Here is a 26705-nt window from a genome sequence, read left to right as displayed (position 1 = left end):
CCTATGGATCTTTTAGAAAGTTTTTGCTTTTAAAATATGTATAAAATCTACAACTCTGACTCACAAAATGAAACAAACAAAAAATAATTCAGCAACACTGAAACTGTTTGCTGCAAAGACCAGATCAACCCAGAGAGCCACCACACATCTATAAGGCTCTGATTCTCAGTTGGAATTGCTGACACTTCTTGAACAAGAACTTCTGGCCAACACATGGACTGGCACAACTGGGAATTTTGTGCAATTATAATAGGCTTATATGAAATAATCAAGGCTCTGTGAATCTAACTTATTCTCCTGGAGAAAGTACTAGTAGTTGTACAATTACTAATGAGACTCAAATGCTACTTTTGTATAGTTTAAAGCAAGAAGATAGAGCTCATGCATGAGACTTCTCCCACTGGGAACCAATTTGTGCATATTTCAGATCTACATTTGATAAGACAACTTCTATGTTTGATAAGACAATTTCTGCATTTAGACATCATGAAGCTTCCCCAAAAAGAAGACATGTCCAGTGCTTTTTGGGAAATATTTCCTTGAATGACTCTGAACAAGATATATGAAATGCAGCTTTGGAAGCTGGCAAAGATAAAGTGCATGGAGCCCAAGCTGGCTGGCAGGGAAATAGTTTAAAAAGTGATGTTTTAATCTGGGTAAACAGACACCGCCTATTCTCTACAAATACCCCTGAGTAACATTGGTCAGGAACAGGAACAAATGCTTCATTATCCCCAGGGAAGCACTGCCAGCTTCTGAACAGCAGTTTGTTTTCTAAATGATGCTTGAAAATTTGGTTTAGACATGATTACCCTACCTGTCCTTGAAACATTAACCATATTTCAGCTATGATTTCAACAGATCCTACAACGGAATATGTGAAACCTGCTGTTTTCAATGGTAAATGGTCAAATGCTGGTGAAGCACTCTCCTGTGCCGGGAAAATTTCAAGCCCTCAGGTGTGATTTTCATTTGATTTAGGATTAAATCCCTGCAGAGTGCTCAACTGGATTACAAATTTAGGAAGGATATAGGCTCTAGTTTACAGCCACATCCTCCACTTGAGAAATAGTCAGAGAACAGATATTCAACAGTACTCTCACATTTAAAGTAACTAGATTGAATAAAACATGCATTAAAAAAATTAGAGACCTATCTATTTGTTTTGATTTCTGCCAAGTACTCACTTGGCCCTAAGTTAACATTTATGTTAAATCTTATGCTTTCCATCTCCAGGGGCAGGAAGCGGAAAGCCAGCATTAATTGCACAACATTTGAGTGATTCACAGTTAAGAACTCATGTGGGACAGTGAAAGAAAAAACCCAACAAAAAATCCAAGGTTTTAAAGGTGCATGGAATGCACATTAATTCCTAAGTCTTTTTTATCTGTTCTTTGACAGAGGAGGAAGAGTCAAAACCTTGACACCCTGAGACCATGCAGGATCCAGCTCTGTTGGGGAACATTGAAAGCACAGGGTGGAACTGGGAAGTAGCAGCACAAGGCTGATATGGTCCTTTAGGTGACTGAAGCTATTGACAGAGCTCCTTTCCTTGCAGCCACTTAGAATTTTGTCCTAGGAGGGGAATGAGAAGGTGCCAAGGAGTTGCTGGAAGCCAGGTTAGAAATTCAAAGAAGCAAACCAGCCTTTTTGACTTCAAGATGCCAAAGTGGTGTGTTTATAGACATCACAGTTTGGTGTTATACCACTGAAGAACAGTACTGCAAACTTACACACCTACTCAAGTAAAGCAGAGTTTACATGAAATAAATAAGCTGCTCACAGAAACTTTTGATGTAACAAACAGTCCCGTGAAACTCCCATCTCTATTCAGATACAAATTTGAAACTCTATTTTCATGTGGTCATCTTTCTAAGACTGTTCACCTCTGTGCAAAAGTGAAAAATAAGATAGTGACTTCAGCAACACTTAGAAGACAGTTGGAAAGCTTGTGTTCCTTTCCAGACAACATTGCTGCAAATAATTGCCTCTTCCAAAGGAAAAGATTTTTCATGCTTCTTTAGCACAATTGGCTGCTGGAATCTCCAGCCAGTCCACCTCTCCATCCTACCAAACTGAGAAGTATTTTAAGCACTAAGTGATAAAACCTGGCTCCAACTCTTGCTTTGAAGTGATTGGCTTTAGGCTGACTTTAAAACCTGCTGTAAGTCAGTAAGTTTACTGCAGACAGGTCTGTCTGTGGATCATACACAGCTTCAGCTCCCATTGGTACCATGTACTCCTCAAACAGCACTTTGCAGATCACTGGTGCAACCACTGACAGAAAAAGGAAACTAAAAGGAAGGAGAAATTATAGGAATGTTTAAAAGACAAATCACACCTCCAAAGAAGGGAACATCTAAGCTATGGCAAAAGAATTGACACTTTCTTATCCCCCCAGGTGTGTAACACAGATCTGGATGATGCTTTGGTCACTACAGTGCAGACTCTAAAACCTGAGGCTTCAGCCTCCCTAAATAAAAGAAAGCTTATGGAAGAGCATTTCTGGGGGAGGAGGATGAAAAGGGACTGTACTGGTCCTGTAGTATCACAACAAAGGAGCAACATTATACACAACAGAACAGGGGCTAGTTACTAACCAGCAACAAAAAAATCTTTACAGTTTATTTTTATTAGCATTTTAAGATGTCTTGGACTATATATTAGAAAGCTGAAAAAAATGAAGACCTCAGGCTACATTTCTGAATTAAATAACCACTTTCCCTTTAAAAATGCCAAATATCACCCTAACCTAGAAGTGAGATCCCACGATCCATCTGTTTTCCCAAATCTGTCTTAAATTTCTATACATGTGTAACAGTGAAAATGTTCACTGCAGAGCTCTGATTTTCTCACTTACTCTTCATACAAGTCAGAAAAAGCTCCTCACCACCAAATTTCAGGAACCCATGGAAGGGCTTCATTAAGGTGAAACATTGTCAGAAAGGAAGACAGGCTGCTAAACATTCAGGAGCAAGAGCTGGAATGAGCAACACAGAGGCTTATCCTCTATCTGCAGAGGCTTATCTCCCTGCAGCTTAGAACAAACATAGCAGTTCCTGGGTGTAAAATGTTTGCTTACTTTTTAGTTGGCACTAGTGCACAGGGAAGAGCTCTAGGAAAATTCCCTTGAGCAAATGAAGCTTTCTGTGAGCCAGCTACGAGAGCTTACTGTCATTTGTGGACAATTCACTGTGCCTGCAACTTCTGGTAATCAAATGGGTGAGTCTGTTATAGATTAATATTTTAAAAAATCCAAAAAGCAAGTGAAGCAAACCCACACTTATGAAACAGTTTTTATCCAGTGTAGCAGCTGTAGTTTTTGCTTTCCTCCAGCCCTTGCACTGCCCTGCAATGTGTTGGATGTAGCCTGATCCTGACAATTTGTAAGTTACAGCAGCAGCACCACATAAAAGCATAACCTTCGCCTGAAACTTGACAGGAGCTTTTATGGTCTGTTCAATTGGCTCTTGTTCCCTTAAATATCCCAGCTTTTGAGCTCAGTTAAACAGTTGTGACCCATTTCCTGCACTTTGAAATGAAACAGTTAATTAATCCGGGTTAATAGTATTAGCAGGGTCTATTACAGTACTTAAGGTAATGACACACAGCTGTACTGTGCTTCTGCCAACACCTCGTCCAACAACCAGAGTTCCAGATGTGAAGACACCTCCCAGCTGTCCAAGTGCCAGCACTTTTACTGCTGAATGCTGTTCTGCACAAACATTTAGGCTAGAAAGCACAACTTTCAAATTTTAACAGTTTTTTTTTTTTTTTCAGAAATAAGAGGTTCACTGAAAGAATATATTTTTTTTAAACAAGATGGTTAATTTTGGACAGTTTTGCTTTATTTCTGAGATGTCAGTTATAGTCAGTTCACTCAGGAATCTGTAATAATATGGAGACACTGAAGAATCAGGACAATGCAGAAACAGCTGCCTGTTTATGTGAATCTGGTACTAGCATTTAATCATTCTACACTTTAAAAATCTACTATCTTTGTTTTCTGGGTAGCTTGCTATTTTGTTAATAGCATAAATATAGAATCATAGAATCATAACAAGTGAGAAAAGCTTTTTGAATTTCCTGTACCCACCCTAGAGAAAAAGCAAGAACATTTTTATTAGACTAGACTGTGCTGCTATGCAACACCACTAGTATGCAGAAGGTGTAAATGAAGACAGACGTGAACTGTGTATGAGATAACTTATTTTATTTATTCAATTCTCAACTTAATTTTGATGCTAAAAATTGGTCAAAGGCACTTCAAAGAAGGTATTTAAGAAACAAATCCATATGGTGACCATTCCAGACAAATCACCAACTTTTATCTGCCAGTAGGAACACAAGTATCTATAACTGCAAAGTGAAACATTCACAGGTTTTAAGTGGAGCATACTGTCCAGCAGCAATATTTAATTCTTTTAGACTATTAACAACATTTGTGGAGTATTTTAAATACAATATGGTAAAACAAAGCAAATTACACTTTTGGAGTTCCACAGATTTCTTGACAGAAAAAGGACAAAGACTGCCTTTCCCAGTGGTCCTGTATTGAGGGGTCTGTTTTTATCTGTGCGTGCACTATCAGCATCAGTAACAGGTACAGCAGAGAAATAACCCACACTTTTCTGTCATACAAAGACAAAACACCCTGCTCAGATAACAAAGCATTTATAAGAGGTCTATCAGCTACTCAAATACTGACATTTATACTTCTGCAAGCGTGACAGATCAAATGGTAACAGCTGAAGAAAAAGTGATTTTTAATATACACCCCCACCAAAGCAAAGCAAAGACAGTGTCCTTAAAGGCAAAAGCACTGTGAAAAGAGCTTCCACAAAATGAGATGGTATAATCACCAGAGTGCAATCTCTTAAATAACACAGACTGCAAAAAATAATTGGGAGTAAAAGAAGATTAAAATTGGTCTTTTTCTGCAAACAAAGATTAATACTCTCCTCTGCAAACAAACACAAATACTCTCCTCTGATTAAGACTAGTGATCAGAAAGTAACTTCTTGCCATTGTCAATCTTTCCTGAAGTGAAATCATATTAACCACTTTCTTAAGTAAAATCACATTTAACCACAAAGTTAAAATGTTACTCTGTCACATATGGGGACACTCCCACATCCACTGCCTAGTAATTTCAAGAAAATAGTTCAAAAATTTTAGACGAGTAATTTAAATCACTATGGTGCCAAGGAAAGCTTTTAGGTTTTAGAAAATCACAAACCTCTTTCAGAAACCAAACCACAGAGAAATAATCTGCATGGCCTAAGTAAGCCCATGTTGCTGTGCCTCAGGAAGTCTCTCCATCTGAAATACAGTCTCCTTGGGCTGCAAAAATTCTCAAACTCAGTAAATACTTTCTCAAAGCACAAAGACCTGAAAGTGAAATAGCAGACTACTAATATTAGTGTAATATTGTACATGAAAATTATACTGTTCACATTCCAACCTTGTCCACTGAGGCTTCTGAAGGCAGTGAGATGGAAACCAATTATTTCAGAGGTATCAGCTCATGGTTATGGCAACACAATTCAACAGAGAACAACAGGTCTCTGTTATAATCACAGAATGTAAAACCTGATACTTTTCTAGCTTGTCTGGAAAGAAAAACAATTCTTTGCAGTGCTATTATAAAGGCAAAAGAAATAGATTCAGAGGCCTATGCACAAGGACACTTTAAAACAAAAGCTGACATTTGAAGAAGAGGCTACTTATTTCTCCAGACAGGCCACCCATTTCTCACAAGGCAGTGTGTCCTTAGGCTTACTCCCTTCAGAAAGGGAACTTGCTCCTTTACTTTTCCAGTCTCTCTATGGTCCTGCACATTTTGTGGAAGGGGATATTCCCACCCTGCTCTGCTAAACCCACAAGCCTCAGCTGGGCAGCAGATAAGAACTAGAACTGCTGCTGAGAAAAGGCTTCACCCTGAGCTCAGCAGTGGCTGGTTTACCTTGTTATCCCAGCAAACAACCTGTGTGGAGCTCAAATATCCTGCTTCCTCCTGCCTGCCTGAGACATGCTGGATGAAACTGGAAAGCCTGAGACAGGACAGTCAGGGCAGTAAGGAACATGAAGAGGAAATGCTTCACGGGACAGCACAGGGCAAACAAACGACACAAATCTGCAGAAAATATGCAGGATTAGTTCTGCCTGTTGTGGTAGAAAATCTTTAAATCCCCATGGATGAACTGAAGAAGAAAGAAATAAAGGAACTGTACAGTAGCTCAACATATCTTTTACATGGGCTGAATTTACAAAGAGATTAGGTTGGAATCTCAATTTCATTTTGTAACTTCTTTAAGTACTCCTGAATATTTTAACTGCTTGTTTGAACAATGCCATTGGAGTTATCAATTCCATATGGATTTCACAATACAATTGGTTTGTGCTGCATGTGGGATAAACATTTAGCTCACAGAAGGAAGCGCCTTTCAGCATGTTAACATCCACTGTCCTCTGGACAAGCATCCCTCTGACTACAGCAAACTGGTGACTTTTTCCTTGCTTTAACCAATGCAGTTATAATGGTCTACTTAAGTGAATTAACATAAAATAAAGCTCGTGTCCCTATCAGTACTTCAGAAGCAGTGCTGCTCATAAAGACCAACAGATTTAACCCTGCAGGAACGATTTAACCAATACCTGATAGATGAACTCAGCCCACATTCAGGCAGAGAAGATGCATGCAGCATTTCAACACCATGAGCTGTTTCAGTAATTACCATCGTGCTGCAGAGCAATGCTCAGAAAGAAAGTAATGACTTTACTGTTGGACAACAGAAAGAACTCCAATCTGTACTAGAACTATCTTTGGGAAAAAAAAATTCCAGTACTTTATGGTAACATCATCTTCCAGGAACATCCTGAAGGACCAGCAGTAGTAAATAAGGCTGTCTGCTACCACTATGTGCCCTTTTAAAAACAAAGACTGGAGGTAATTAGGTTATGTCCAAATTCATCAATATGATGAAGGTGAAAAATAACAAAAAGATGAAGAAACTTCTGTTCAAGTGTGGAATAAAACACAACATGTCACTCTTAATCCATTCTCCATACTGCTATTCACTCAATTTGAAAAGGAAAAAACCAGAAAGTTTTATATTAACTCTACGAAACATACATTTGACCTCTGAAAAAAAAAATCAGTAATTAAAACAACCATTTTGTCCCACACCTAGAAAGTGTTTCCAGTTAAAAGGCAGAGATACTTATGAAGTAGTGGAAAAAGTTAATGCACTTTGAAAGATTCCTGCATTCAGGCCTGCTTACATGAATAACTATGCACTTCAGCTCCAAAAACAATGAAAAAAAGGATCATTTAACACTTTGTGCTGAAAAGGTAACAAGAAGCAAATACAGAAAAAAATTTTTAAAGTGGAAGAAAAAAATGTTCAGAAAAGTGAAATTAAGTACTTCAACCAAATAAACTGGCTTTGGTGCTGTTTTAAAAGAGGACATTTCTCTATCTGAGAATTTTAACCTCTAATGAAAATTAAAATGGAAACAAACTAATTATAATAGTGGCTGAAACCAAGTTGTTACAATGCAACTTCGCTAAGATACTATTCTTCCTGGTTTATGTTGCAGGTGGGATGAAAGAATAGAAGACAGACTTTTATTTTCAAAAGCATCTACCTTAGGCTGAGAAATGCTAAGACGAATTTTTATATCCATTCAACCAAAAGGACAAGTTAATAAAACTGGGAAAAAAAAAAAAAAAAAAAAAAAAAAAGCCAGAGGCAAATATGTAAGCAGCTTGCATCACCTCAGCAATTTAAACACAGTAACTGTTTCTGGTTTCTCTCCAGAAGAGTATTCCTCCCCAAAAACTTGATATTGTTTTCCACAACAGAATTTGAAACTTTATAAGTAATTCATAGCAGTGAATTCTGTTTCTCAAACAATTCAGATTAATCTTGTGGCTGAAATTCTGCCCCTCTGTTGTTAAGGCAATGCAGACTGGAGAATCTAATTCCATGTCTTTGCCTTACTTTTAGGGCAAGGTACAGAAAGTGACTTCAAGAGGTTGAGAATACTTCAGAAAGCCATCATGATGTGTTTGACTGGGCAGCATCCAATTTCTAATATTAGAACTGACTTAATGGAAAGGAAATAGAGGAGAACAGAAAAAGGAACAGAAATGGGGTACGATCATCTGTGAACCTGTCCACTATGATTTTCATACAAATTCTCCCAAATATTATTGTAGCACAGCAACCTCCAAATTCACAGCTTTAGGGCCCCAAATCTTTGTGGGCAGAGCTGCAAGGTCACACCATCCCAAGCAGTCAGAGCCAGCACCAGGCTCTATTGTACACATGGTGACAGGAAGTGCTGCCAACTTGATTTTTGAAATAAGAATCACCAGGAGTAATTTCAGTCCACAAGCTTCATGCACAAGTTTGAGGAGACTCTTCCTCATTGTACTGGCTTCTTTTTGGTTTTTTCAAAGTCCAATTAGCTCTCAGAAGTTTTTTGCTTTAGCTTTTGATCATTCTCCAGTGCTTCATTTTTGCTCTGCTCTTCTGGATTCTTTGATGAATCAGGATTGTACCTATACAAATACCCATATGGACGAAGATGATAAATCAAATATTCCAAATGATACATAGTCACAGAGTCAACATAGTGGAATGAAACTGCTAGATCAGAGCAGCATCCAGGACCCTGAAACACAAAAAGCAAAACAATCAGCAAGAATGGCCAAGCATGCCCTGGATTAAAGATCTGGGGAGAATTCAAAGAAATACTTGATTTAATGGTAAGAAATCCACTACTATCAGTCATATGTATACTTCAAAAGTTAATGTTAGGCAAGCAAAATGTACCAGACATATCTGCCAAGGCATCTTTCCAAAATGAAGCTGACAAAGTCTCTTGCTCCTGTGATCAAGCCAGTGAAAAAACTAGCTGCCTTCATTAACGTCAGAGGTTTTCTGCTTTTCCATTTTTAATTTTTGATGCTGGGGTTTAAACAGCACAAAGAAGCAGCAAGCAGGCCTAAATGAGTAACATTGATATATGAAACAATAAATGCCTGTTACTTATGTCAGCATCCAGACAGAATGTATAAACAAAACGTGTGTGTACCTGCACCTGTTTGTGTCGACATATTATACAGTTTGGCAGTATTGTCAGTATCTAACTTCCTACTGATAAAAACCTGTAACAAGTAATTGCAGAATTTTGTTTTAAATGTCTTGATTTCATTGACATTATTAAGAGCTATAGGATCATTGTTAACACATTTGTCACAACTTATATTTTATAGCTCAAGTTTGAGAACACTTTCCTGGAGCACAGTTTTGGGGTTTCTTTTCTCAGCAGCTGTGATTGCAGAGTTGCTAATATTTCGAATCCAACTGGAATGAAGATTAAATATTTAAAGATGCCAAAGAGAATAATTGCTATGTACCTGTCATTCTTTCAATACTTAGGAAGTTTGATCAATATAGTTTGACTTTGTCACCAGATGAAGTGTCTCTGTCCAAGCACAGATAGGACAGGACAGGACCACACGGGCAATTTCCATTCTGAATCAGATACAGATGGAACTGTCCACAGCTCAGCCACCCAGGCACTGCAGCCTTCGCTAAAGCTGCTGCCTCCTGACACACTTGATACAGTGTCATACAGCTGGTGTAAGCTACAGAAATGCTTTAGCTGCTGAATACAAGTACAAAAATAGATTGCTGCTTTACAATGAAAAAAATCTACTGAAGAACCAGATTCTTTTTCAGCTTTAATATGTAAAACTTCCAAATCCTGTTTTTGAATTCTTTCACCTAATGCTAAGTCACACATCACACGCTCACACACATCATAAGATGCACTTGACAAAATGGATACCAGGCTCCTCAGGACTTACCTCTACAGCAGGATAGTAATTGTAATTCCAGTACCAGAATGTTTTTGGTAGGTATCCTCTGATTAAGTGATGTTCTGGAACGAACGGATGAAAGGTTTCTCTGCCACTTGTATCCCTAGAATCTCCTGCTTCCACATTGATGATCTCCATGCATTTTCCTAGTGCCAGATCTTCAATGGAGGAACTGTGAGTGCATTTGTTCGTTTTAAATGCAGCAACAAATCTCTTCAGAGCTTCTTTGCTCAGAACATATCCTGCTCCTCCACTCATGTAGCCCTGTTTCACATAAGGCTTAAACCTTCTCCCAAAGTATATTGGTTGCTCAGGACTGTATTTTGAAAGAAGCCATCTCAAATTGTCCAATATAACATATGTATCATCATCTGCTTTCATAAACCAATCAGCATCATCAAAATAATGGTCATATACGTATTGAAAAGCTTTAATAGTCTTCCAGTACAGTTGATCCCTGCCTTCTTTGGTTTCTAGGCCCACAGCTGGGAAGTCTTTATTTTCTTCAGAGCTCATAAAAAGTACTTTATTACAGCGTTGGGCCCAAGTGGCCTTAACATGCTTGGCTTTCTTTTCTAGATTTTGAGGTCCAGTCATGACCCAACACAGTATTTTCACCTTGTGATACAGTCCTTCTGCAATATTTTTATCCTCATCTAAAAAAAAGAGGAAAGTCGTAAAACCATATTAGACATGATTGCCAAACAACTAACAGCAACCTTCCCCTCCTCAGATACTCTGTTTCTAGATAGAAAAGACATGCAGACAGAAAAGAGGCTTTTGCTTCCAAATGTACCAGTTAATGAACTCCACACTAGATTCTGGAAGGAAACAAACAAGACTCTCAAAGATTAAAATTCTTAAAGCTATTTCAATTTCACAAGATAAAGGAGAGTGTAAGAGTTATATCAAAATGAGTGTCTGTTCAGGGAAGTGTGGCTTTAGCAAACCTTGATTTCTACATAAAAGCTGCTCACAGGCAACCTCTTTATGGTCTTGGAAGACTAATGAAAATTTTAAAACAGTATTTTTGCCATTCACAATGAATAGAACTTAATTATTACAACACAGAGAGCTAATAAGCTCTTTTATATATATTCATGTTAACTAAAAAAACCTAATGAATATTTCTAAACCAGCAAAATGTGTTTTAAGAATAAAGCAAATGGTAAACCAGAAATAATTTATCAGATTAAGTAATTTAGGATACTATGAAACTACTGTTACTGTTGATAACATGTTTTTATTTGCACCAATCCAGGAGAATAAAGACAGTTATCAGATGTGTGAAACAATGTTTTTCAAAGCATTCATTGCTCTTAAAGAAACATTTTCACTCGATACATACAGAAAGATTTTAGCTCACATAAAAGAATATTTCATGGACAGTGAAATCTGCACAATTGGTACAAAATATTCCTGCTTACACTTTATGCAACTATAGATCAGATTTCTTTGTAACAATGTTCTACAATCACATGTGAAACACTCACACACTCATCTTACAACGTTTGGAGTTTAAATATGTCTAAATAACAAGTTATTTACTAACATCTTCAACAAATGCATTGCAGCACAATTTTTCTCATCCAAGCTGTCCCTACTCAAACACTCTCTGTATTTGGGATTTAGAATGAGCTCATTTAGTAAAATATATAAAGTGTAAAAGTATTCCTGAAGTATTGGAAGGGTCTACCTTCCCTGGAAAAATAGAAATAACCAGAGTGCAAGAGAATTTCTCTGGCTTTGACTACAAACACCAATCTGTGCCTGGACTGCTGTGTAATCAGCTTGGCAAATCATGCCCACAGTGACTCCCTTTGCCCCCCTGTTCCAAGTCTGTGTTTTACTAATTGTACCAAAAAGCAATTTTTAAAAACTTGCATTTTGGTTTTATCTTAGAGGCTAGATCAAAAATTAGAAGTTGTCCAAAATTAGCTTCTTAAGGCTAAAAAGCAATCCAGCCACATCTACAATGCTAGCAAAGATATCTGCTTAGCCAAACTGCCATTTGGTGTCAATAGCTCATTTGAGAAGTTACTGCTCCACAAGTCTGGATGCAGAAGTTGGACAAACAGCTGGACTCTAAGGAAAAAGAATTACTATTGTAATAAAAATGTAAACAAAGAAAACCACCATTCAGTAGACCTCAGGAGAAAAAAGTTATTTTGATGTAACCTGAACATGAGGAAACTGAATAAAAATGATTCATATAAATTCTTGGCAGTGAAGAAGCAACGTTTTGCAATGCATGAAAAGAGAGGACATTTGCTAACCAGCCAGGTGTAACAAAATACCTTTATGCTGTCCAGCATCTGCATTGAAATTCATTTGTCCTTGCAGCTGATTGTTGTCAATATCTGCTGAGTGCTGACCATGTGGATCATTGTGAAGAACATGAGGCTGGATCTTAACCTGTTCTTCTAGTATAATGCTAAACAGAAGATAGCAGACAAAAAATCCTATTGCTGAGCCAAAAGTGAAGGTTAGAAGGTTCATCAAAGACTTAGAAGCGGCCATCTCCTGAAGGTGAGACACTGTCAAAACCAAATGAAAAATACATTAGACTCAACATAGTAACCAAATCTAAAACTATAGGAAGAAATCAAGGACTAAATCTCTGAAAGCAGAGAACTCAGTTCTAGCTCAGTTTCAGCTGCCATGGGCTTGCACAGAAATTTAAGTCCAAGAGCAATGCAAATATCAATATAAGATTGTACATCCATTGATAGTGGCTGTACATAAAAAACCCTATTAATTACATTTATACAACATTTAAACAAGAATGTATACACTGAAGTGCAATAGCTTTATAAAAATGTAATATACATACACTTTTTATTCTCTTCAGCCTACAAAACTGCACTTTAAAATGTAATACCTGAGTCTATTATGAAGCTAAGAGATGATGATCGATGGCAATCTACAGGTCAAGATACAAAATGGTCACAAGATGTTAAAACTCCAGCCAAAATGTATAATACAGAGTGTCACAAGTTGTTACAAAACAAAATGTCACAAGTTCTTAAAACTCCAGCCAAATGTATAATACAGGAATTCTTAACATATGTCCATCACAGGCAGATTTTGAAGAGTTATAAAAGCAAATCTACTCCCAAAGTAGGGCAGTTGTCCTTACACTTTTAGGAATTACTGAGGATTGACTTTCAGAAAAAGAGAGTAAGGCAACATTTGAATTTTCATATAGAAACACTAATCTTTCAAAGGAAGAGAAGAAGCAAGTAGATCAGCCTTGAATCCTCTTCTACACTTCAAAAACTTTGTATTCCAGTAATTAAAACACCCCTTCATATCAGCCATGCCCTTGCTCCTCAAAAACTACAGAACTTCACTGACCATTTTTGTTAAACCAAATCAGCAGCTATGCCTGCATAAAGGGAGTTCTATGCGTCAAAAATGAGTGTGAATTTTAATATATTAAACACTCGAAAACCAATTTCAAGTTGTTGGAGGCTTTTCATCTTTGGAAAAAGTTATTTTCTAATAACTCATGACTAAACTACAAAAACATTGACTATTAAATATACACTGAATTCAAGCCAGAGCCTTACAAACAAGTCAATGATGTTCCCTCCATTAGGACCATTATTAATGACAGTGAGCAGAACCCAATTTAGTTCATGAGAGAGCCCAAAAAAGAAAATTATGGACTGCACAGAGTGTCAATGAAAACCATCGATCAGAGAAGAGCTGCAGCCACCAAAACAACTCATTTAGCCTGCACCCCCTCCTCTCACTGCCTGGGCACATATTGGAAACAGCCTGTCCCCAGGCAAGCTGCATCCATCACCGTGCAGCAACACACGCTCCAAACCCCAGCTTTCTGTCTGCTCTTCTGCTCTCCTGAACACATGTGTGCATCTTGTTAGGCTGGCACTTTCAGAAATCCATCAGATTTACTGTACACATGCAGATCAAGAACATTTGAGAGTGAAGCAGCTCTTACATGTGGTAATGCTTTTCTTTCCACACTGCTAGAAAAAGGAAATAAAATTGAAAACGCAACTCAAAGCACAAAATAAAAATCAAGAAATATACAGGGCATATGTATATAAAAAATATTACAGCTGTGGTTGATAAGGAGCTGTAGGTATTTAATATGAACAACCACATTATGCAATTTTTAAATTGCACATTGTCTTTCCTAAATTCAGTACTACATCTTGGTGAAGATAAATGATTGCCTTTAGACATCATGTCACAAAGCAAAAAACTTACTGTCTAATCATTTGTGACCCAGACCTTAAAAAAATTCCTTGGTTGACAGCTTTATTTCCAATGTCTTGTACACCACTAAATTGAGAAGAAAACATGAATATTTTTGTCAGGTACCCAAAAAAAAAAAAAAAAAAAAGCCCACGCACACAACCAGCCTATGACAATGCAAAGGATCTTCTGTACTGAGGTTATTTTTTTTTTGTTTTTGCTTTCCCCATCTCTCACCACAAAGTCCCCTCAAAATTTGCAATATCCACAGGGAGATGGCCAAAAATAAAACAATGCCTTCTTTTGGTACATTCAAAGTGGGGAAATATACAAACCCATGCATGCCCACAGGGTACCTACACCACCTTCTAGAAGAAAAGGTTTCCACTGTTATACTTTCCAATATTAGGTGTTTCTCTGCCATACAATTTCAGTTATCTACTCCAACAGCTGTTAAAATTACTCTTGCTAGGAAAGAAAAAAAAATGAAAAGAACTTGAAAATAATTGCTGCTCATTTAAGTATGAAATTATGTACAACTGAATTCTATAGAAAAAAAATTAAATGTGCTGGAAATGCTGAAAAATGGAAGAAGTGCACCCATCACATTGGAAATCAGAAGCTGATTTGGCAGTACTTCACACACAAAGAGGATTTCTTGGGGCAGGTAGTAGCTGTATTTCATATTTGATACAAAATGCCTCTAATTACAGTTTCAATCTAAAATAATCTGCTTATCATTCTATCAATTTTATAACAAAAGAATGGGTCACTATAAACATGTGTAGGTGTATATCCACATGTCTATAAACTCCAATGGTAAACAGGACAGAAATTTTTCATTTTTTATGAAAATTTGATATTTCACATAAATTGAGTCTTTAACTTGAAGCAAAAATAACACTACAGCATCACACTAGAAGAACCAGAAAATGCCTAAAAGGAAGGTCAGCTGTCAGATGATAAACATCCCCTCTCCTTGCTGATATTCTCTTCTACACACGGATTTATTCTGGGGGAAGAGAAGCAAAACAATAAAGGCCAGGCTGGATGAGGCTTTGAGGCACCTGAGCTAATGAGAGGTGTCCCTGCTCATGGCAGGGGCTTGACTTTAAAAGGAGCTGGATGATTTTTAAAGGTTCATTCTTCCTTCCAACTCAAACCATTTTGTGTTGCTACAAGTCTATGACATTTAGAGAAGGAAATGTCTATTTTTACTTCTTGAGTTAAAAAACACACTATGTTAAAAAACACCTACAACAAAAGGCTAGGTTTGATTTTAATTTATGTTCCACTGCTCTATCACGGAAGCTTAAATAAATACAGATATTTAGATATTCATGCAGGTAGCCCTATTCACAGCAATCAAAACAACAAATACTTTCAAATTCTATCACAATGTAAGAGTCATGGAAGATTCGGTTCTAAATTTAGGTTTCCTGAGTCAACAATTTCTACATCTTCAAGCTTGCAGAAAAACTATTTTTCCTGGGTTAGGGGCTGCTGAACCTGGCAGCCCACTGACAACAAGGCTGCTGCAACTCCACGTGCCCAGATCCAGCCAGGCTGAGGATGTATTCCCAGAGCTGTGCATGCAAAGATGCAAATACACATGGCTGACCACAGAGATCAGCACAGATAAAAACAAGTGTTCATGCAGACACAAACATGGCCTGGCCTTATGCTGCTCCTCCCCACAGCTGCCCAGGACAAAGGCCTGCTACTGGGGAATATACACACACACACAACGTGGTCTCTACACACACTCTGTACCTGGTCTCAGACCCTCAACCTGTTCAGCAGCCAAGCCTGAATCCTCAGACCCCCAGAGCCCTGCTCCTTGTCAAACTGATGACCCTCTGATCTCACAGGTACCTGTGCCACGCTTACAGCTGCCTCAAAGCCTGCCTCCCAAGCCTCTTAATCCTGCCCACTGGCTAGCCCTGTGTGATACTCACGAGCAAGCACCTGCTGGCATCCTGGCCAAGGCTGTGCCCACGCACTCTGCTCTCCCTGTTACGGGCACCGCAGGCACACGAGCCCCTGTGGCTCACAGCTCCTGGGCATTTAGGGCCTCACTCACTGCAGTCCCTCCACTGCTGGCACAGAGATCCCTACAACTTACTGTGCATCTCCAGCATTGCCTAGAGCTCAGTATGCACACGAGAATAGGGCACAGAGTCCTCTTGCCCAGCAGAACAGCTAGAAAGGCACCTTAATGAGAAAAGAGGACACACACTGTGGCAATCTGGCCTAGGACACAGTCAAACAGACTGACCAGGCCCTTTTATTTCCCCATACTTGTTCCTCCTGAAACCTCCTTCCTTTAGTCCCTCCCAGGAGCACCCCATAATTTTGTGCAGTCACAAGATGCTTTCTCTTGCATCCCATGTGACCCATATTTTCTAGGCAGTTAAGCCCCTGATCTTGTGAGCTGTTCCAGACAGCCCTCCTGGGGACTGCTCTTGCTGCACATCACACCTGGGCAAGGGGGCTGGTGGCTCCCCAGTGACAGAGCCCGGGGCTGACTCCTCTGATGACACTGTGCCTCCTGCTGCTGAGCCTTTGAACACGTTCATCTAAATTACTGCTCTCACCCTGCTGTTCCAATAAGGGCTTTGGGTCACTTCCACAAGCCAATGGAAATTTAAGGGAAAACCATGCAATATGAGTACATAGCAAGAACTTGGCCCCACCACCAAAAGAAAACAACCCAACCACTTTTAAAATTAATACTTTTACACAAACTCAGATGAATGTGGACCATGTACAGAAACACATTAAACAAAATACCAAACAAGCGGAAATACCCCAACCCCAAAACAACATAACAACGAAAAATCCCCCAAAAACCTCCATAACCATAATATCTAGGATATTGAAATTTACAGAATGCAGAACATAACTCTAATTTTAAACATGTTTACCCCACTACCATTCCATAATCACTTTAAGATTTGATTAAGTTAAACCCACACACAAGACTGATTCTTTCTTGTATCCCTTACTTAGGAATCAAGGGGGAAGCTCTGAGGCCCCATGATGAAACAACGTAAATGCCCTTTGAGAGCTGCATGATCAGCAATGAAATTGATCTCTACCACCACGTCCTTACCAGTCAAGCAACACATCAGAATAATTCGACCAAAACGTCGAAAAAACGCAGCTAGCTGTGCAAACACACCTTCTGCTCCTGAAGTCACATTTATTGCTAGTTGCTCTGTATATTCGTATGCTTCTGAAATGCAGCTAAATGCACAAGTTGTGCATTCGCTAACGTTGTCTGCATCTAGGATTTCCGTGAGCCTCTGCAGTTTCCTATCGACTAAGCACAGATCGTATCCTTTCACTTCAAATATCCAATGTTATGAGCATTCCTTTCAAATTAATTCCTGCTTGCTCTACCAGAAAATACAAACCATCAAAGTAAGCTACTTCGGCGTAGGAGGCCAACAACCACAATGAAACGAGACGTGTAACAATCCACAGTACCAGGGGGCTGGAAGGAAGGTTTGGCTCCTCCTTCCTCATTCCAAAAGCTGACGCCGTCCTTCGGCAACAAGTGCCCGCGGCCGAAGCCCGGCTCCCAGCCCTCAGCCAGCGCTGCCCTCCCTACGAGCGTCCGCCCAGGAAGTCCCCGCGGCGGGGGCGGGCGCGGCGGCTCCCCGGGCACCGTGCTGCCTCCGCTGGGCTCCGGGGGACTCGCGCTCTTCCAGGGATGCCTCTGCTTTGGCGCCTCTCCTTCCCAGGCGTGCAGCCGGGCACCTGCCGTCCCTTCTCGCCGCCGGGGTGACCCGCAGTGCCCCGGTCCCGCGGGCGGGACGCTGCCCCGCGGCCCGACCCCGCCGCCGCCTGCCGGCCCCCGGCCCGGTCCCCCCTCACCTCTCGGGCCGCCGCGCGGGGCCCCGGAGCGCGCTCAGCCGCGCGACAGCGCGCGGGCACCGGCTGTCCGCGCGCAGGGCAGGCCCCGGCCCGGGCCCCCGCCGGCCCCGCCGCCCCGCGCCGCCGGCCCCATCGCGCGCCCGCCCCGCGCCATGCCGCGCGCCGCCCCGGGCGGGCGGGGGAGCGGCAGGGACGCTGCCCCGCTGCCCGCTGATTGGCCGGCGGGCGGCCCGGGGGCGGGGCCTCCCGGTACGCGCGGCTTTAACCCCGTTCCCGCCGCGGCCGCCGCGTGGCACCGCGCCCCCGCCCGTCCCGGTCCCTTCCACGGGAACGGGAACCCGCCCCTTCCTCTCCGGGAGCCCGGCCACGCCGCCGGGCCGGGCCGCGAGTAGCGCCCGCGCCTCCCGGCTGCGGCGGTGGGCGAGGGCGGGCGCCCCGGGCCGAAGCCGCAGTGCTAGAGCGGTGGCCGGCCTGTCCGCCCCGCGTGATGGCTCGGCCCAGACTTCGAGGGGTGCGGGGAAGAAATGTCACGGCTGGAAGGGGAGGGCGCGGGAGCGACTGAGGAGCGCCGAGCGGCAGCTCCCCGGAGCTCCCGGCAGTCAGTGAGCGGCCGGCGGGAAATGCCCCGGGCAGCGCTGCCCCCCCGCCCCGTTACCTCGCTCTCGCCCTCCTGGTCCCGCCTGGCAGCCGCAGTGCCGGGCGCTCAGGCCGGGCTGCGGAGCTCCGCCGCGCTCCAGCCCCTCATTTCCCTCACTTCAGCCGCTCTGGAGCCGCTGCTCTTCCGAAATACCATTAGGCAGCTGCAAGGATGTTGCTAGGATACCGAGCCCTCTGCAATCGCTTCTTATCTCCCTGTGCTAACGCTGCCTACCTTTCCAACAGCTCTTGACGTTTTTCTGTCGGCGATTTTCTTAGGCAAAAGCCATATTAAATAAGAGGAATTTTAGATTTGGAAGGTGTTTTTCGTTACAGTGTAACTGAAAAAATAGCATTTTGCAAGCATTGGATAGATAATGGAGCTCTGCATTTAACAGATAGAAGGTTTGTGTTGTGGTTTGTTTGGGGGGTTTGTGTGTGAGTGTGTTGTTTTTTAAGTACTGGGTGCAGGTACTTGCAGAGAAGGACTGGTCGATGCTGAGGGCCATTAGTGTTTCTGTAAATGGAGGTCACGGCACACACTGTTCTTGGCTTTCCTGCTATTCTTCTACATCCTTCCTCCAGCCTGTGCATGGGTGCAGTCCAAACTGTAGGTTTCCCTCATCATTGCTGTAGATCTGTGTATTTTCCTTCTGTCTCTCCTCTCCCCAAACAATTATCACCTCAGGGATGTGCCCTTTCATCTCCATTTTCATGTCTATTTTTACTTCTTTTTCTCTGGACGAGGGGTCACACAGAACCATTTAGGCTGGAAAAGACCTCCAAGATCATTGAGTCTCACCTATGACCAAACACCATCTTGTCAACTAGACCATGGCACTAAGAGCCACATCCAGGCATGTCTTGAACAGTGACATCTCCAGGGGCAGTGACTCCACACCTCCCTGGGCAGTCCATTCCAATGTTTAAACCCTTCCATGAAGAAATTCTTCATGATGTCCAATCTGAGCCTCCCCATGCGCAGCTTGAGGTCACTTCCCCTTGTCCTGTTGCTGGTTGCCCAGGAGAAGAGCACAGCCCTCCCCTGGCTTCAACCTCCTTTCAGGCAGCTTTGGGGGTGATAGGGTCTCCCCTGACCCTTTTTTTTTCTCCAGGCTGAACACCCCCAGCTCCCTCTGCTGCCCCTCACATGACTACCTCTCCAGTCTGTTCATCAGCTCCATTGCTGTTTTCTGGACATGCTCCAGTACCTCAATATCTTTCCTGAAGTGAGGGACCCACAGCTGGACCCAGCAGTTGAACTGTGGCCTTGAGTCATTTAGGAGGTGCTGAATGTATCAATTTAGGAAGCTCCCACCTTTCTCTGGGTCATAGTTTCTCATTCCTGCCCCATCCCACTCTGCTACCCCCTTTAAATTAAAATTACAAGCAACTTGGTGAATAGTATCTTCTTGAACTAGTTTCATCAGAAGAAAGGGCAGGCTTCTTGTAGGGCAGAAGTTTGATTTGCTTTAAAAAAAAAACAATAAACAATAACAATGACAGGCAATTGCAAAGGCTGTAAAACAAACAAAAAAGTATTTATCTATCTTCTTTTTTCCCTTTTTTTACCCCTACCAAATTTGGATAGAATTACTGTCCATTCCATGTTCAGTGCATGCTTTGAATTCCCAAAACAGATTAAGTGAAGTTTTCAAACTGTTTTATAATACAGATTATGCAGCCTATCTGAGTTGAATACAAGACTTCCAGTGAACTTTAAACCCTGGTCTTGCATCACAGGAGTTGTTCTAGCAAGGACTGGGGCCCATGTACATTACACATCTATAAATTTATGCATGAAGTGCAACACTTTTTTCATACTGACATGTTCAGTGAGCTGTTTCACTCTGTTAGGCTAGTTTGAAAAGGAAATTTCAGAGAGAAGTAGAATGTGCTGTAAATTAACAAAAGCCACATCTTGCGTATTAATAGTGGTACAAAAAGTTTGTTTTAAAAAATGTGACTGGTTTGGCCATGTTGTAATGGCTGTTTAATGTTTTATGGAGATATTTACATACCACATAAATAAGCAGGTTTTCCTGGTTGATCTTTTTTCACTCAGGGAGAGATGAGCAGTCTCTCTTACAGCTCTCTAGCAGCAATCTCTTACAGTTCAGGGTAAGGAAACAGGCCCCTCCAAGGGACTGCCTTGCTCAACACACTGCCTCTGGGTGGATGGTCAAGGGAAAAGCTGTTCTCTTGTTCTGAGGCAAAAGGGGCAGCAGCCTGGTGCCCTGTCTTGTTTCCATGATGTGCAAATCTGTGTGACCACAGTCCCTTTCTACACAAACGTACCACTGCTAGGGGAGATTCTCCTCAGCTGCTGAGAAAGCCCAGCAGTGTTGGGGGACACAGTCATATCACAGTAATATGGCAAGGAGATTCACACCACTTACCTTCCAGCACATGTGGCTAGGAACAAATGAAAGGAAAATTAAATTTCTAGTATTTTAGTTCTAAAAGGAATCAATCCCTTTGGTCTTCACATTGGTAAACACAAAGAATGAGACCTTCCCCTGCCTAGGAGGGCCAGCCATATTCAATGTAAAGACTGTTTTGAGCAGGGCAAAAGCAGAGTAGCAGGCCTTTAATCCCTCTGCTCATCACTAGGGAGGTCTCTGTGAGATAATTGTCTGAGCATTTCAGTGCTTACACCCTCTGGAGGGCACTCTGGAGTATGGACCTTCCATAAAAGCCCACTCAAAGGTCAGCTACTGCTCTCAACTGCCTCCATTTCTACACAGGGGAGTCTGGAAACACAGAAAAGGAAAGTTCACACAAAATTAAGGCAGAAGGCAAAATGCAACAGTTGCTGTGAGGCTCTGCAGTTTGGCAAGTCACTAACTACAGACATATAATTTAAACATGTATCTCAAGTTTAGCTGGGTGTGTATTCAATTACCATCTGTTAAAAGTAGGGTAGTTATCCTCTGTTAATTGGGCAGTTTACTTTATCTCTTCCACAACCAGTCCTCCTGGGGAGATATCTTTGGTTAATGGATCATTGATTCACTGCATGACCCAGAGAGAAGAACCAAGCATTCCTACCTAGATATAATCTGAGATTTAGAACAATAGAAACAGCCTTTTCCAGCTGTTCCCAGAGGAACAGCCTTTCCCCACTAAATTCCAAGAAGAGCAGCTTTCTTCTCCACTGAAATCCCGGAGAAAGATCAGGCCCATCTACAGCAGCACTCAACCTTCAAAAGAAAACAACACCCTTCTACAGGATCACTGCTTCAACAGAACCACAGCTGTCACTGCAGGAGGACTGCAGCCACCATTCAACCAGACTGCTACCAACACCCTGACCAACAGGGTGCCAGGTTGTATTCTGACTTATAGAATGTCACTGCTTTTAATTGTACTATTGCATTTGTATTTTTAAATTTTCCTAGTACATTTTCCTAAATTCCTATTCCCATATCTCTACCTAAGAACATCTTAATTTCAAAAATTATAATAATTTGGAGGAAGGGGGTTTACATTTTCCATTTCAAGGAAGGCTCCTGCCTTCCTTAGCAAACACCTGTCTTTTCAAACCAAAACAATATGTAATTGGTATCTAATAAATATCTGTGGTGAGACTGATTGCCTTCTGTAGATAGCTTTCTACAAGCTAATGGTAGTTAAGGAATGATGTTTTCTTAACATTTTGTTTCATTTTAAATAGTCTTATATTTATGTGATTATCCATCATTGAAACAAGACATGTAACAATCCATTTATGCAATTGCTTTTACAGGTCATTAGCAAGATCATGAAAATATATATTATATAAGTAATTTCCATTTTGACTGAAAACTACTTCTGTGTTTTCACTCCTATTTGATCAGACAGCCAGATTAAATTGAATACCTTACTTGTTTAATATTATTTATAAAAAAATCTCACGAACTTGATGTCCTAGGTTACAATATAAAGATGTATTCTATTCCCACCCTCAAGAGCTGCTGAAATCAGGAGGGGCATTGTTTTTCCTTATCTCCTGTTAATGGGCCCATCAATGCCTTGCAGATGACTCGGAGATAACTCCCTCCAGGAGCCATTTTTGTTTAATCAGAAATGGGGCAATCAAGGAGCCACCGTGTGACTCAGAATGATACCAGCCCATTGTGAGATGCTCCACCCAGGGGGGAGGAGCTAAGCATCCCCACCTGGATATAATTTGGGTTTTGGGACAGAGCAGGCAGCCCTTACCTGCTGGTTTCCAGAGGACAAGAGCTACCAGATCTTTTCTATGGGATCATCACTTCAACAAGACTGTTTCATCTGGACTGCTGCCACTGCTCTAACTAGCAGGGTGTCAGGTTGTATTCTGACTCTGTCAGTGGTTTTTTCTTTTGTATTATTGCATGTATTTGTCTTTTTTTCCCTTTTCCTAATAAATTGTATTTCTGACTTGGGGTCTCTCACTGGTTTTGCTTTCAAACCAGAACACTTGACCATTCAGATTTAGTAAGGCCATTTTACTTTCTAAAAAACCTATTATCCATTCTGTGCCCACTTATGAACCCTCAAATTGTAGCTGCAGGCACACTGGACCAGATCAAGCTTGAGAATTACACGTACCAACCCTACTTCTTAGAACAGAACAAAGGCTTTTAGAAAAGTGAATGGAGTTGCAATTTATCACCACACCTTTGCCCACTGGAATTGGGTCAGGACGCAATTTGGTGGGATGTCCAGGAACAGCCAGAACCCTACAGGGAGCTGTAAAACTAAATTATTTACTGTGGTAAGATTACTGTGGGAGATAAAGTGTATCTAAGTATAATAAAAGGTAGGAGTGTATCACCCCACCTTCCTTTTACCAGTAAGAACAGCAGCTGGCTGAAAGTCTGACGTGACTTCCTGTTATGACATCGAACTTTACCCACTGTTTGTGTTTCTTGCACAAATAATAGTGGAACAGCCAGGAGTGCAATAGTACACTTTACTGATCAGTGAAGTTAGAAGTACTGTCTTCATTTAAACAATTGTACAAGCTCTACGCTGCTGTTCCTGCTAACCAGATCTCCTTGCTACAAATAATTGACTTAAACCAAGCCATTGTGAACTTCCAGATTGGTAGTCAGTGTAGATTAGTATTCAGTGCGTGCCAAAAATTCAGGCTGTACATTTCAAGTGGCAGAATAAGGAATTAATCACCGGATCTTGATAAAAATGTGAAATTCAAAAGAACGCTTCTAAAAAGTTTGAAGTAAAGGGAATCTTTTTCATTATCAAAAAAAAAAATACTAAATGTCTTTGTATTTTCATTGAACATACCAGACAAATTGTAATGGGCTCTCATTCTGGAGACTCTGCAAGAAAAGCACTTGTCACGATGTTTCTATCCTGCTAACAGACCTGCCCCAAAGGCCACTTCAAAACGCTCTACAGTTGTGTTTCTAAAGATGAAACTGTGCCAGGGACCATTCTTTGACAGAGATATTTCACAATTTTTCAGTTCAAAGTAAATTGAAAACTGTGTTGTTGCCTATCAGAATGGGATTTTTGTATCATAAAACTGAGAAAACAGCACTCATTTTCAGTGCTGTGGAACGTGATGTGCAGGCATACAGAACCACTGACTGGTTAGGAAGTCTGCTGGGATTCTCCTGGATGGACCCAAACCTCAGCCTTGTCCATATTGCTCTTTAGAAATAACTCTTGGCAAATTTTTATTGCTTTTAAATTATTATCTTTATTACCTTGCCCAGAGATTTTCTCAAGGAAATACTGCCTGGCAGGGACACACATCACACCAATGAGTGTGTTAATAATTAGCCTCCCATACTTTAGTTTCTGGCTCTGATTTATTTGTAGAAATAGCTTTGTAAACCTTGAAGCACTTAAGAAAAATGCATGTCTCTCTTTATTCTTGTTGCTGATATATTTCTCTATAGATAGGTGTTTTTACATTTATTTTACATATGCACACAACTTAGGACAGGTGCAGATATTTTATCTGTCAAATCCTACATTAGAAATAAAACATGTTCTCTGATAATAAAAACTCCAATAAGAGATAAATTTCAGAACAGATTGAGGAGTAGCCAACTCTTGCAGATAGATCCTTTCATTTGCCCATCTGGTACCTGGCAAAAGAGATTCTGAGAGTTGCTGTTAACTAAAGCAAGATTCAATGTAATGCTCCTATAAAGTATAATTCTTATATAACTGTATTTCTATGAGAATGGACAGAAGATTTTAGTTGGCTCAAGTTTCTTTTCTTTGGGAAAAAAAGCTTAATAAAAATGTTGGCATTTTTACTAGAAAACACATTCTTATCAGGCATCCACAATAAGAGATGAGATATTGTTCAGTTAGAATTAGAATGCAGAACTAACTCTTCTTTGCAGTCATTCACTATTTAATTCTTTTAATCCTTTTGAATGGATACTGCATTTGAGCTCCTTTAGAATTGGTTTTCTTTGCTTTTGAATCAGGAAGACTTCTCTTTCTTCTCTTTATATGTAAAAAGGCAAAGCTATTTTTATGAAGTCTGTTGTTAGTTTCTAGCTAGGGAAGAACTGGGAGGAGAGACTCCAGATTTTACTGTTTATATGACAGCAGTGACAACAACAGAAGTTTACTTCTGTACAGAATTCAGAATCAATTCCTGGTAAAAAGTGAGCACAAGTAGCTGTAATAACTATATAACCTTTGAAGACTTCGGTGCTGGTGATTTAATACAATTAGTAAGACATTCTGTGTCTTAGTAAGTGAACTTAGAGAAGTGAACTCTATTTTAGTGTGTGCTTCTGTGAGAAAATGGGGGGAAATTGCTTTCATTATTAAATTTTTTTCTTTTACAGAAATAATTTACTTAGTGTGTGTGGTAGTGCAGCTGTTTATTTTCCACACTGCAAAGGTTACATCAGCCAGTCTAATTATTTCACTGCAGACCTTTGTTGTATTTGTTCTACACCTCTATTTCTGATAACAATAGTACTAGCAGGGCGATGGCTTCTTATTTTGAGGTAATAGCTCGACCTAGTGATGAGAAAGAGCTCCTACACTCATAGATTTTAGAATAGTTTCTCAATCTTGTATAAACCAAAGACCATCTAACTTTCTTTAAAAACAAATTCATGCAGTGTCCAATAACTGTTATCATTCTTCCTCTGTTGTTCTTAACTGTACTTAGGAGAACATAATTGTGTCTTTTCAGCACATTTTACTCAACCCTTTATTCTTGTCTTCCAGACAAATCACAACATTAAATACACTTTAAAAGACCAAAGCAGCACAATGGAGGGTGCAAAATAACTTTTTATTAAAATTATGGCGATTTATTCCCACTCAAAAAATATATATCAGTGTATTTTAAAACTCAATTATATATCTTCAAGTATGAATTTAGCTGTTACAGTTTTATAACAGCTAACCACCTCTCTTACAGCTGAATATTAGCTGTATTCTAGGTGAAAAGAAATCTTGTTTGTATAAACAAAACATCTATTGAATGGGGCAAAATTTCACAATGGGTGAATTACAATGAAAGAGTGAACTGAAGATTGTAATTTGCAGTTAATCCTGCTGTATTGACTACAAGAGTTAGTTTAAATGCTAATTCAGCTAACACCTAATCTTTACTACTATATGAAAAAGAGCCAGAATATGAATTATTTCTAGAACTCTAGAGAATTATGCTGGTTTATGTTTATAAATTTATGTTTGAGAGTCATGTTTATGTTGAAGAGTCAATATCAGACTTTCTTTCTTTCTTATTCTGTAAGTGGTTAAAAAAAAAAAAAAATATATATATATATATATCTTTGGTTTTGTGGTTTGTTCCTGCCTCCCCCTCCCTAGGAAGAGAATAAATTACACTGTATTTCTTCTCATTAGGCAAGAGCACTATTGAGTTAAAGTCAGCAATGTTTCATTCCTCTGTGGTCCTGGCCTGGACAATAGAGCCATATGCCATGCCTGCCATGTGCACTGTATGGCCAACAGCTCTTTCAACAACCCTTTCTTGTCTGTGCTAAGAAACATGGGGGATGATGGAAGGGCTGGGATGTTAAAAAAAGGATGCAGCAGTGGTGAAAAATGCTTAGTCTTTTGTGCAGGC

The 26705-nt window shown here is 40.5% G+C and overlaps 1 protein-coding gene across 5 annotated transcripts; it reads right to left on the bottom strand.

The window, feature by feature from the left end:
* Window positions 1-4196: 4196 nt before the first annotated feature.
* On the bottom strand, window positions 4197-18806 carry C1GALT1 (core 1 synthase, glycoprotein-N-acetylgalactosamine 3-beta-galactosyltransferase 1). 5 transcript variants are annotated; one of them, XM_071429053.1, is made up of 4 exons: window positions 18660-18806; window positions 12193-12432; window positions 9884-10551; window positions 4197-8682 (listed from the first exon to the last, which is right to left on the bottom strand). In XM_071429053.1, the coding sequence occupies exons 2-4, from the start codon at window positions 12413-12415 to the stop codon at window positions 8473-8475; spliced, it is 1101 nt and encodes a 366-aa protein (XP_071285154.1). In that variant the 5' UTR covers window positions 12416-12432; window positions 18660-18806; the 3' UTR covers window positions 4197-8472. The 5 variants fall into 5 exon arrangements, with proteins under 5 accessions (XP_071285154.1, XP_071285153.1, XP_071285155.1 ...); XM_071429052.1 differs by lacking the exon at window positions 18660-18806 and adding an exon at window positions 18005-18149; XM_071429054.1 differs by lacking the exon at window positions 18660-18806 and adding an exon at window positions 17615-17844.
* Window positions 18807-26705: the final 7899 nt, after the last annotated feature.

The sequence above is a fragment of the Agelaius tricolor genome, unplaced genomic scaffold (genome assembly GCF_023055355.1).
Source record: "Agelaius tricolor isolate 1412-34295 unplaced genomic scaffold, bAgeTri1.0.p SCAF_6, whole genome shotgun sequence".
In the NCBI taxonomy this organism is placed as follows: Eukaryota; Metazoa; Chordata; class Aves; order Passeriformes; family Icteridae; genus Agelaius; species Agelaius tricolor.
Note: the sequence above shows the minus strand (reverse complement) of the source record. Positions and strands in the feature narration are given on the sequence as shown.